The sequence below is a fragment of the Vombatus ursinus genome, unplaced genomic scaffold (assembly GCF_900497805.2).
Source record: "Vombatus ursinus unplaced genomic scaffold, bare-nosed wombat genome assembly UNPS02014818.1, whole genome shotgun sequence".
Classification (NCBI taxonomy): Eukaryota; Metazoa; Chordata; class Mammalia; order Diprotodontia; family Vombatidae; genus Vombatus; species Vombatus ursinus.
This window is the reverse complement of record NW_020954596.1, coordinates 2496756-2509440: the sequence shown is the minus strand read 5'-3', so window position 1 is coordinate 2509440 and position 12685 is coordinate 2496756. Positions and strand designations below refer to the sequence as shown.

At 40.3% G+C, this 12685-nt stretch overlaps 1 protein-coding gene across 3 annotated transcripts in view; it reads right to left on the bottom strand.

Moving 5' to 3' along the window:
• Positions 1-12685, bottom strand: part of CUNH20orf194 (chromosome unknown C20orf194 homolog) — a 170525-nt gene that overhangs the window by 91388 nt on the left and 66452 nt on the right. For all 3 annotated transcript variants that reach the window (XM_027836287.1, XM_027836288.1, XM_027836289.1), the window contains 4 exons: positions 9389-9444; positions 6309-6444; positions 5306-5387; positions 3382-3418 (listed from right to left, as the gene is read on the bottom strand). In XM_027836287.1, coding sequence (XP_027692088.1) covers positions 3382-3418; positions 5306-5387; positions 6309-6444; positions 9389-9444 — 311 coding nt within the window. The remainder of the gene's footprint in view (positions 1-3381; positions 3419-5305; positions 5388-6308; positions 6445-9388; positions 9445-12685) is intronic.

Sequence of the window (12685 nt, the reverse complement as noted above, 5' to 3'; positions counted from 1 at the left end):
TGAACTGTAGAGAAATGAGGAGGTACCTCAAAATATTCCTCACCGAGCCAGCCTTGTCTTATGAATATGAATCACTCTCTATTAGGGCCCCCAGTAGCCAGAGTAGGGCTATAATGGAAAGGAAGGTGGGCAGACCTCTAGAAGACTCTAAATCTGATTCATTTAGGGAGGCAGGGGTAGAATACAAGTGCAGACAGTTTACTGAGTGGCCATAGAATGCATTTGGGCCACCACATAGGTGCTTAAATGATAGAGAATATGGTAAGAAAAAAGTATCTAGTTTAAGAGTAAGTTTATTTTCAAGTGCTTTGAGTTCTGTGACAAGTAAAGAAAGACTGTCTTGCATGGCCAATGTGGAAATTTGTTTTGCTTGGCTCTATGTGTTTGTAACAAGGGGTGAGAGAAGGGAGAATTTTGCTGACTGAAAATATAAAATTTAATTTTAAAAATTATGGAGTTTGTTGGGGTTTTGGAGTTTGAATGTGTTCACACACCAGAAACAGCTTTTCTGTGAAGAGGAACCATCTAAAAGCTAAGCTAAAAGAGATCCTACAGTTAAGAAATTTCTGAATTCCATGCAGATTAGGAATTTATATCTGAGTACCTGGGTACTGTCAAGAAGTCAACCATCTTTCTTAACAAACAAAATGAATATGACAAACTGACTACTTAAAGACTTTTTTTTGTCCAGGAATGTCATTCCCTTGATCCTGGTTTTCACAGATATTGGCATCTAGATCAGAGTTTCCCAAGACAGATTATTAGTGGGCAGATTCTCATGGTGATTACTAGTGGTTGTGACCATCTCAGTACTCTTTTTTTAGCCTCCATACCCTCTCCTGCCAGTTTCATGGGCGAGGGATTAAGACTGGTTCAGTCTGGATGAGCAAGGAAGGTAAAAACCATGCAAAGGCAGCCTTGAGGTTCATAGTTTGGCCAGATTTTGAATACTTCCTAAACAGATGGCCAAATACAATGTAGGCCAGCATACGTACAATGGATACACCTGATAATCATCTTCTTCAGGATGCCTGGAGAGCTCCAGGACAGTCTATGAAGATTCTGCCTACTTGGGAGAACTGGAAATCTAGAATTAATTAGCCCATAACACAACCTATCCACAAAAGAATGGGAGTAATGGCACCCTTAGGAGGAACTGGGTGCCCACCCTGTTGTTTTGCCTGCTGGAGGGGGAAAGAACTGTGAGAGAAGGTCAGTAGAAGCAGGGACAGATTTAATCAAGGCACATAAAGGAATAAAATGCTTATAAGGTGTGAACCTCAATATGTTAAACTTATTTTTCTTTTAATTTTAAAATTGTTACATGTTCATAGAATCCAAGTCCTCCAGTTTTATTGATAAGGGTGTTGAAATTCATAGAATCCAAGTGTCCAGGGGTCTTTCCACTGCACCATATTCTACTTGATATATGTTAGTAATGCCAGGCAGGAATATTCAAACAAATTTGACCCTTCTTAGGAGGGTTATGGCAGACCTCTACATGTTAATCTACGCCTAAAGCAGTGTCTTACAGAGAGTGGTTCCTTAGCACAATGTATCAAGAGATTTCCCTCTTATGTGTCATATATGGAGAAAGTTTCAGTGCCAGGAACTAGATATAATAAAAGCAATGTCCTAATTCCAGGTCCCAGGTCCAAGAGAACGCCTGCAGATGAGCTGTCTACACCCAGGTATAGAATGAAAAGTAATCCAAGATGTTCTCTCTCAAACTACTGGCAGCTTTCAAGAGCCCCAAGAGAAAGCTTATCAAGTCAGTCCTGCCAGGGTTGGAATGGACAAATCCTGTAGCATTTATGGCTCCCCAAACCTTGAGAGTTTTGTTCCTCAGTGGGCGTACCACCAATCTGTTGTGAAGGCACAGATAATCAATTTTAGAGACGTAAGACCTAAGGGGAAAACTAAACTCTTAAGTTTCTCATGAAGAATATGAACTCTTAGTGACTTCAGGACGAAAATAGTTCTAGATGAAAAAAGTAGTGCCTATTAAGTTCACAGGAAGAATATTTTTGGGAAAATAAACATATACACCAATGCACACTAGTATTGTCAGACAGGAAACACTAAAAAGACAAAGTATAAACAGTAACCTTCAAAAACGTCAGCTCACGCCCTGGGGATGTCTGGATTGCCTGACACTAGACATAGTCTAGGGCCATGCCCAATATTTGGTTCCTGATGCGTGTACACAAGCATTAAATGTAGAGTTTCACAGATTCTGGCCCCAAATACAATCAGAGATCACCTCTGTAGGGTTAATCTTGCTATATGTCCTCCCTCAATGCAAAAGGTTCTAGAACTACATCATTCTTCACTGATATTTCTTCACCCTGATGAGAATTTCCAATCTGTGCTCCTTCACGCAGCAGGCAAATAACCATGTCAACAGATAGGATTCTCACCATGGAGGACACATAACTTGGCAACTAAGAGAGAGAGACATGTTCTATTGTTTAGGATACCTCTGCTTCTACTTTTGCCAGAACTACATGATCCCAAGTGGAACCAACAATGCTGGGTTTAGGTCACACAGGTCTAGCTAACAAGGGAATCAACTGCAGGTACAGTATAAAATAAAAAGGGAACTCAAATATATCGGGGGAAATGCCACAAAGCAATAATCCAAAATATCTGAAATTTCATTTATTAATCAACCCAAAAGAAGTGGTTGAAACTGAACAAAGAGGTCCTCGTGTGCCTGAAACAAGAATTACAGGTGACTTTGCATTTTTGCTCCTGCAAAAGGGAAAAAAGTTCTCCCACAAAATGAGATAGCAGACGATTCTGCAGCAGAGTATGTATACTCAACTATTCTGCTTATAGGACAGACTTATTCTACACTGAATGAACTAGAAGATGCTGAACACTGACTTCTAAACTCCATTCACTCAGTTTAAAAAGGTATTATCCAAACCAAGAACAATTAAGTCTAACTTGCATGCCAAGCCCAAACTCTTGCAGATCTACTCAAACCAAATTGTTTTCCTGCTCCCTTCTTACAGAATCTATACAGAAGTAACGGGAAAAACTTTATAGTGCTCTCACATAATCCAAATGAACATTCTCCACTGGCAACCACTGGCAACCCTAAGTTCTCATAAACACAGTGAGAAACAGCCAGGGTAGCAAAGCAGCTCAGTCCAGCAATCATTCACGACAAAGCAGTATGAGCAGACCCAGGCGTTCAGTGGTTTATGGGTACCAAAGGGGAGCAGCCCATCTAGGAACCCCACAGCAAGTTTCAGGCTCTGCTTGCTCCCTTCTAGGAATCTAATGTCAGTCCCAGTAAAGGCTCTGACACAATGATTACATCTCAGGAATCACCAAATGGGAAGGAAGGAAAAACCAAGTGAAATAACTTACACTTGCATGTTTTTCGTGGGCAATTCACTGGTGCTTCCTATAAAACAAACAATATTTAAAAATGGGTTAAAACTCAAGGTTTTCAAATATTCCTGAAGGAGTCTGGAACCTCTGGGTTTCAGAAAAGGTCAAGCATGCCAGGCTCTGAAAGAAGTCACACTATTCTTCTTTAAGTTTTTTTGTCTGTTTTAAATAAATGACATCTGCACTAGGGTATGCCAATCTTCTGTGCCCCCTTCATCGCACTGTGCTCTGGGGCATTCCACATTCTCAGTACCTGAGCCTGACTACTAGCTTAAACTACCAAAGCAGAGGCCTAGGAGCAACAAAATGAATGGTTCAGTTTTGTGGTTGGCTTCTGTGGATTCTTTAAAGTTACGAAGCTTCCATGAACCATGAGTAAGAATTCATTCTGCCTCTTCCTCTTATTACCAACATAAAGCTGCGATTCCTTCTAAAGTTCCCGGGTTCTTATTTATTAGCACCTGAAAAGTAATCTGTTTTGTTTTTAATTTTTACTGCTACCTTTTGTTTTTGACATCACCAGAATTTCTCCCAGTACTTCTGCCCTCCTCTCCCATCTCAGAGAGCCTTATCAGGTTAAGAAATATTTATTTTTAAAGAAATAGAAAAACCAATGAATATATCAAAAAAAAGTCTAAAAATGTATACACGGTATGTGTATCCATGGACTTTTCAACTCCGCAAAGAAGTGGAATGGAGGTATTTCCTCATTTCTCTTCTTTGGGACTGTGTCTGTTTGTAATTTTACAGCATTCACTTTTGATTGTTCTTTCCACTTACATCATAGTAATCATTGTGTATATTGTTTTACTTCACTCTGCATCAGATCATGTAAATCTTTCCATGCTTCTCTGTATCTAATATATTTGCAGCTTCTTACAGCACAGCAATATTCCATTACATTCATGTACCACAATTTGTTTAGTTATTTCCTAATGAAGAGGACTATGTTTCAATTCTTTGCTACCACAAAAAGTTGTTATGAATATTTTGGTGTATATGGTATATATAGACTTATTCCTAAGTAGTATAAATAAGCCTAGTAGTGCAATCTCTGGGTCATTTTGATTGCCTAATTTAAAATTAATTTCCAAAATGGTTGTCCTAATTTGTAGCTTTACCAATAACACATTAGTGAGTCTATCTTCTCAAAATTCCTCCAGCATTGACTATTTTCATCTTTTGTCATTTTTCCCAATTTGTTGAGTACGTGGTAAAACCTTAGGGTTGGAAAAAAAAACAACCTACAGGTTTAATATGAATGTATATGTTGAGCCTATATCAATTTACATGCCATCTTGGGGTAGGGGGAGGGAAGAGATGGGGAGAAAATTTGGAACTCAAAATTTTATGGAAGTGAATGTTGAAAACTAAAAATAAATAAATAAATTTATAAAAAGAAAAAAGAAAAAACCAATCTCAGGGTTGTTTTGATTTGCATGTCTCTTCTTATAAGTGATTTGGAACATTCTTTCATAAAGTTGTTAATAGTTTTCAATTATCCTTTTGAAATCTATTTGCATTTATATGTGTGTATACATATATATAGCCATTTTCCAACAGATAAGTGGTCAAAGAATATGAATAAATAGGTCTCAAAAGAACCACCAAAAGTTATTAACAATAAAAAGTAAACATATGTGTAAGTGTATGTCTATAAGCACGTATGTAGGTATGTATGCATGCATGCGTGTTAGTCGTCTATATATTTTGTATACCAAATCCTTATCTGAGAAATATGATACAAAGATTTTTTCTCATTTGACAACTTCCCTTCTTAACCTAGATACATCATTTCTTCAGTACAAGTAGCTTTAGTAAACCTAGAAGTCATAGCCGTCTGTGAAGGAGAAGGTATTAATTATATAAACTGCAGATATGATGAATTTGAGACCCTTACCTAAATCAGGAACATGAGAGGCTCCAAAAAAATAGGTTCTTGAACAAGCGAGGGGTCCTTTTGGAGAGACACATTGCACAACCTGGGCATCGGGAAGAAACAGAGAGAAATGGGGCTAGGGCTGATACTGACGTGGAAAAGGGATACCTAATGGAAACCAATGAAGATTTTCCAACAGCCAATTTGTTATTAAAAAAAAAAGTTTACCCCCATAAAAAGCCACTCTCCCAACCCCCTCTGCTTTAATTATTGATTTTACTTATGCTGCTAAAAAGTATACTTATATCACTCTTTTTGCTGTTCTGTTTAACTTTTTCAAGGATTATATACAATGTGGAGAATCTGTGAATTAAATAGGGTTCTGTATGATTCAAAATCAAATTTATTTCCCTCCCCTTAAAAGGGCTCAGAAAGGCAAGCTGACACTATGTGCTGTCTTCTAGAGGTTCAAAAGAGTCCCTTTTCCTCACACAAGGGTGTCAAAATGTTGTCAACCAGCTCTGTTTTCTCAGAGCCTATGGCCACAGATAGAATTTGCTTTTACAAAACTCAGCACCTACAGCAGAGCTTCTGAGAAAATGGCCAGCACAGGACACTGGATGTCTCAGACCTAGGACCTATTCTACCACCCTGTCCCTAAGGTTCCTGATCCCACCCCTCTTCCCCCAAGTCACAGCCTCTTTCTGGAACATAATAGCATCTCAACCTCTTTTCCTTTCTCATGTGACAGAGACGATGTGGGAACACCAAAGAGTATATAGGAAAACCCTCAATTCTTAATGACCCAAATGCCACAACTCTCCCTTCCACTATTTTTAAAAGTTCATTTGGAAATGCTATAAAATTAAAGTACCTAATTGCCAACCAACTCCCTTCTCAGCCCCACAGCCCCTTGGAGATAATGGTTAAACTGGCATGAACCCAAGGAAGTTTCTGCCTCATCTACACACCTCCACTGCCTTGTGGCAAATTCCCAGAGCCCAGAGTGGCAAAGGTGACTCACCATGTGCTTGGCTGTACTGCCTCCCAGGCCAGTGTTCCGCACCAGATGCCCCTCAGAAGGAAAGTTGAAGTTGCTGGCATTGAGATTTTCTGCAGTTGAGTGGCAACCAAAAAGAACGAATGGCTGCCTGCTTGGGCTAAACAAGCAATTAACAATATTTTTGTTAGGACATTTTGCTTGGGAAAAGTCACTTTTTGAGGAAAAATAGGACAGCTCCCTATTCCTCTATATAAGCAATTTCCTTAAGGTCATTAAGGCATCTGCCTCATCACAAGACCATGAAAAATGTTTGGTGAAAGGTAGCATTGTCTCCTGCGACACCATCGCAATGATGGGGAAGTAATATGGAATGAGTCTAAAAAGAGAGGCTGGGCTCAAGTTGTGAAAGGATTTAAATGGTAAATGGAGAAATCTGCATTTGATCCTAGAGATAATTAGGAGCCACTCAGGTTTATTGATAAAGGGAGTGACATGTTCAGACCTGACCTGATCTTTGGGAAAATCACTTTGGCAACTGTGGGGAGGATGTATCAGAATGGAGAGAGATTTGAGGCAGAGAGGCCAATTAGAAGGTTGTTGCAATAGTTCAGGCAAGAAGTGATGAAGATCATGTGGTATTGGATTAGATACATATGATGAAAGAAATTAAGGAGTTGAGAGTGATACCTGGGTTACAGGATAGATGGTGTTATCCCAAACAGAAAAAGACAGGTTTGGAAGAAAGGTAGGGGAGGGAGATAAGTTTTGTTGTTGTTGTTGTTGTTGTTTTTTAGTTATGTTGGTGTTGAGTGCCTGGAGGACATACAGTTCAAAATGTCCAACAAGCATTTGGTGATATTGAACTCTTGAGAGAGTCTATGACTAGAAATGTAGATCTCAGGAGGCACCTACATAGAAATGTCAAGTATCCATGAGAGTTCATGAGGTCAGCAAGTGAGAGTTTAAAAAAGGGGGCTCAAAACAGAGTAACACACATAATTAGGGGACATCTCCGAAGGATGATTCGGTAAAGGAGACTGAGGAGTGGTTAGATAGACAGGAGAACCAGGAAAGAACAGTATCACAAAGTTTCCAACAGGAAAAAATATCTAGGAGGAGAGGGTAGCCAACAGTGCCAATGCACAGAGAGGTCAAGAAAGATAATAAAAGGTCATCAGATTTGGAAGTTTAGAGGTGACTTTGATAATCATCAGTGGAATAATTTAGTCAGATGTTAAATTTCAAGTAGTAGCACAAATCTGGAGAACCATATAAGGACCTGGGAGAGGTTTACTGGGTGGGAGGAGTGGGGGGGTAGGAGTAGGGAGGAGAGATGGGGCCTGAACAGCCTGACTCTCTAGCAACACAACTTTTCTCCTTCTGGGTGAATGGGGTGGTCCAAATGAGAAGAAAGGAGAGTTTCTTAATTGTTTCTGGATGAACATGCTGTCTTTTGGTTTTGGTTTTGTTTTTTGTTTTTATTTTTGGTCAGGTTAAATAAAGCCTGTTCTACACTGGATACTTTGTTAGCCTGAGTGCTTGCAATGGGACCTGAGGGCCCTTTCGATTTTCTGTGGGTAGACCTAGACACAAGCCAAATCTTGATGTTGACATAGAAATCCCAGATTGGGACATGAGCCAAAAAAAGAAGCTTCCTAGGTCCACGTAAATTGAGAGTGACAGTTCTGAGCCATAGATTACTGTTATTGTTCAGTCGTTTTTCAGCTATGTCAAACTGTGTGACTTCATTTGTAGTTTTCTTAGCAAAGATACTGGAATAGTTTGCTCATTTCTCCAGGTCATTTTAAAGATGAGGAAACTGAGGCAGTGTTGAGGTCAAATTTGAACTCACGAAGGTAAGTCTTTCTAACTCCAGGCCCAGCACTTTACACACTGAGCCACCCAGCCGCTCTTCACAGGTTGTATAAAGCTGCAATTCAGAAAGCTAGGTGGTACAAGGTATAGTGTGTGTCATGCCTGGAGTCTAGAAGACCTGAGTTTAAATGCAGCCTCAGATACTTACTAGCTGTATGATCTTGGGCAAGTATCTTATCTATAAAATGGGGATGATAACAGCACCTACCTCTCAGGGTTGTTAGGAGGACCAAATGAGGTAATGTTTATAAAGTGCTTTGCAAACTTTAAAGTGCTGTGTAAATGCCGGTGGTTATTATAATTATACCTACTCCCTGGTCAGCAATAGCATCAATGTTCAGTGCCTCAAGTGGCTTTTCACCAGTAAAAGGTGCTTCAGACACAGGAGCTTCTCACTGGGCACTAGCTGAGTTTCCTGTTTACCAGGCTCACTGATTGCTACCCTCCAGTCTTCCTCATCTCAAGACCAGCCCTGCCCAGACTCCCCTGTCTAACAGTCTCTCACCTATACCTGCTGCTGCTTTACCTAGCCGGTCATGTCTGAGGCTTGTTTTTTTCTCCTGAAGAGAAATCAGAATTCCTTCCATATTCATCTTACAAAAGATCCTTCCTGGATCTTGCAATTTCCATCATAGGGTAAATTTCCATTTTTTTGGAAAATTACTTTTTAATGACATATCATGGCCTTGGCCCATGCTGTAAAACATTTAGTTTTGTTGTATTTCCCTTTTCTTAGGTTAAAACTGTTTGCTATCTTTAAGCATGTATTGGGGTGGGGTAGAGAGGAGCAGCTTTTAAAAGAAAAAATGATTTCCCTTTTCCTTCTGAATCTCCACCCTTAGCTACATCCTTCACAGAATGGAGAACTAGTGCTCCTGGTGGTGTTACAACGGGTTAGAACCAAGAGAAGACCTAGGGCCACAGTCTGTCCACTGTCCCCATAAGCAGGTTTCCCTCCTCCTGAAGGAGGAGCCCTGAGGACCAACAGGGCAAACTCTGAGGCAACTGATACATACACCCAGTTCATGGTCAAGCAATGACCCCACAAACAAAATAGATAAACTTATCACCATTAATTGCCCTAAAGGTTTAGACCAGTTTCATATATAAGTCAAGCTTGTAGGAAATCTTTGCTAAAATAGAACAGTTTTGAAAATAACAAACCATAACAGACCTGACACCAGAGATAAGTAGAGATATTTGTATGGCCCAATTAACGTCCTTACCTATTGTCGGTAATGTGGCTGGAGAGCATTCCATGACTGAAGTAACTTCGGAACGGCTACAAAAAAACCCCAAACATATTTTTAAGGCTTTTATTCACAGAAAGGAAACTCCTAGATAAAATGTATGACTGACTTTGACTTAGTACTTCCCATCAAACAACTGGTGGGTTATCAACCAATCACTAAGCATTCATTAAACACTTTATCTGTGTCAGGCACTGTACTAGATGCAGGTGATACACAGCCCAAGAAGAACGGCCATCAGAGATCTTATGTTCTAATAGGGGAAACAATATGTACACATACAAGTGCAAATAAAAAAAGAACAAAGTAGCTCAGGGCCATCAGGAAGGGTGCCATGTAGAAGGCAGCAACTGAGCTGAGCTTTGAAGGAAACAAGAGCTTCAATGGGGCCGAGGAAGGGAAGAGTATGCTAAGCATTGGAGTCAGGCAGCCAGCAGAAAAGCAAGGAGACGGGATGCAGAGGGTCATGGGGGAGAAACAGCATAAAGAGAGGAGAGGGGGAAAGAAAAAGAAGGGAGAGGAAGGGATAAGCATTTATTAAGTGCCTTGATGTACCAGGCCCTGTGTGAAGCACTAGACAAACATCATCTCATTGATCCTCACAACAACCCTGGGGGACAGGTGCTGTTATTATTCCCATTTTACAAATTGAGGAAACTGAGGCAATAAGAGGTTAAGTGACTTGCCCAGGGCCACACAGCTAATGAGTATCTAAGGCAAGATTTTACTTCAAGTCTTCATGGCTCCAGATCCAGTCTTCTTTCTATCTACTGTACCACCAAGCTGCTTCTAACAGCAAGAATGCCATTTGGGATGGATCAGAGGCATGAAGGGGAATAATCTATAACCAGGCTGGAAAGATAAACTGGAGTCAGGTTGTCAAGGATGCCGAACAAACACAATAATCTGTACTTGATCCTAGAAGCCAGAGGGAGTCAATAGAGTTTACTGAGAAAGGGAAGGACATAGACCTATGCTTTTAAGAAAACCACTTAGCTAATAATTAAGCAAAAAGTAGCCCCAAATCAGTTAGCTTTGAAATCTTACCTTCTATATTTATAAGTCTAGGGAATTACTTGAGAGTAGCTGAAAACACTTCAAGTTTTAACATGACATTGGAAATGGAAATAAACTTATCAGCATAACAAATTCCTCTAAACTCATTGTATTTCAGGTTTCCTTAGTAAGATGCTGGGTTGAACACTACCCAAATTTCACAAGAAAGCCTAAGGCTGATTCGCATTTATGTTCTCAACAAACTAATGCTTTTTTAAATAATAAAATAAAAAATTTGGATTGGAAATGGGTTTGTTAGTTACCAGACTGTCAGGAGGGATTCCACATCTCATTTTTATTTAATCATGGAAAATTTCATCAAGTTTTGTGGGAAGGAGAGTCTGGAGGCAATGCATTGGGAGAAAGTTCTAAGCTTTAAGACACTGAATTAAATAATTTATGGCAAACTCAGCTAAAACATGGATATGTGCTCTCCTTGTCTACTGGCTCATTTCCTACTGACTACAAACATGCCCATGGCTTCTCTCCTCCTGCAAAACCCTCAGCTAACCCTTCCACTCCCACTTATCATTCTCTATCTCTTTTGCTCTTTGTAGCTAAACTCAAAAAGGTCATCTACAATAGGTGTCTCCACTTTCTCTCCCCTCTTTTCATAACCCTTTACAATCTGGTTTGAAACCTTACCATTCTACCAAAACTGCTCTCTCCTAAGTTACTCGTCATTTCTTGGCTGCCAGTCCTCCTTCTTGTAGATGTCTCCATAGCCTATGACATGTTGATCACTCTCTCCTCCTTGATACTTTCTTTTCTGGAGGCTTTCAAGAGACATTCTCTCCTGGTTCTCTTCCTACCTATCTGACCACTCCTTTTCTGTCTCCTCTGTTGGATTCTCCTCCAGATCACACCCTCTAACCTTAGGTGTCCCTCAGGTTCTGTCCTGGATCCTCTTCTCCCTCTACACTACTTCACTTGGTGATTTCAACAGTTCCCATGGATTTAATTACCATCTCTATACTAGTGATTCTCAGACCTACAGCTTCTGCCCCAACCTTTCTACTGACCTCCAATCTCACATCTCCAAATGCCTTGCAGACATCTTGAAATGGATATCCACTTTAAACTCAATATGTCCAAAACCAAACTCAGTATCTTTTCCCCAAACCCTCTCACCATCTTACCTTCCCTATTTTTGTAGAGGGCAACACCATCTTCCTAGTCCCTCAGACTCCCAATCTAGGTGTCATCCTCACTCTCTTACACCCCCATACTCAATCTCTGTTGCCTAGGTCGGTTGATTTCACCTTTACAACATCTCTCAAATAAGCCCCCTTCTTTCCTCTGTCACTGCTACCACCCTGGTGCAAGCCCTCAACACCTCACAACCTGGACTACTGCAATGGCCTGCAGGTGGGTATATCCATCTCAATTCTCTCTTCACTCCAATTCATCCTCCATTCAGCCACTAAAGTGATTTCCCTGAAATGCAGATCCAATTACTTCACCCCACTACTCAATAAACTCCAGTGGCTCCCTATCCCCTTTATGATCAAATACAAAAGCCTCTGTCATTCAAAGCCCTTCATAACCTAGCCTCCTCCTACTTTTCCAGTCTTCTTACACCCCTACTCCCTGCTATCTATTCTTCAATCCGATGACACTGGCCTCCTGGCTGTTCCTCGAACCAAAACACTGCATCTCTCAGCTCTGGGCATTTCCTCTGGCTATCCACCATGCTTGGAATGCTCTCCCCATCAGCTCCACCCACTACCTTCCCTAGCTTCTCTTAAGTCCAGCTAAAATCTCATCTTCTACAGGAAGCCTTTCCCAAACTCTCTCAATTCTAATGGCTTCCCTCTCTAAATTATTTCCTATTTATCATATACATAGCTTGTTTGCACATATTTGTTAAACCGTTATCTGCTCCATCAGACTGTAAACTCCCTGAGGACAGGAACTCTCTTTTGCCTCTTTTGTACCCTCAGGGCTTAGCACAATGCCTGGAATGTAATAGACGTTTATTGATTGACCGACCAATCGCTTTACTACCAAACTAAGAAAAATGAACATTATGCAAAATGAGTGGGCATGAAGTGAATTCTTACCAACTTACTTACCTATGGTTTAAATTAAAAAAAAAAAATTAAGGCAATCTGGCTTTTTTCCCAAATGTCTCTAGTCCTGGCCAAAAAAGAGAGACAGGGTCTATCTTCTGACTCCTGCCTCAGCCAAAATGTGGACACTTGCTCAGCTTACAAT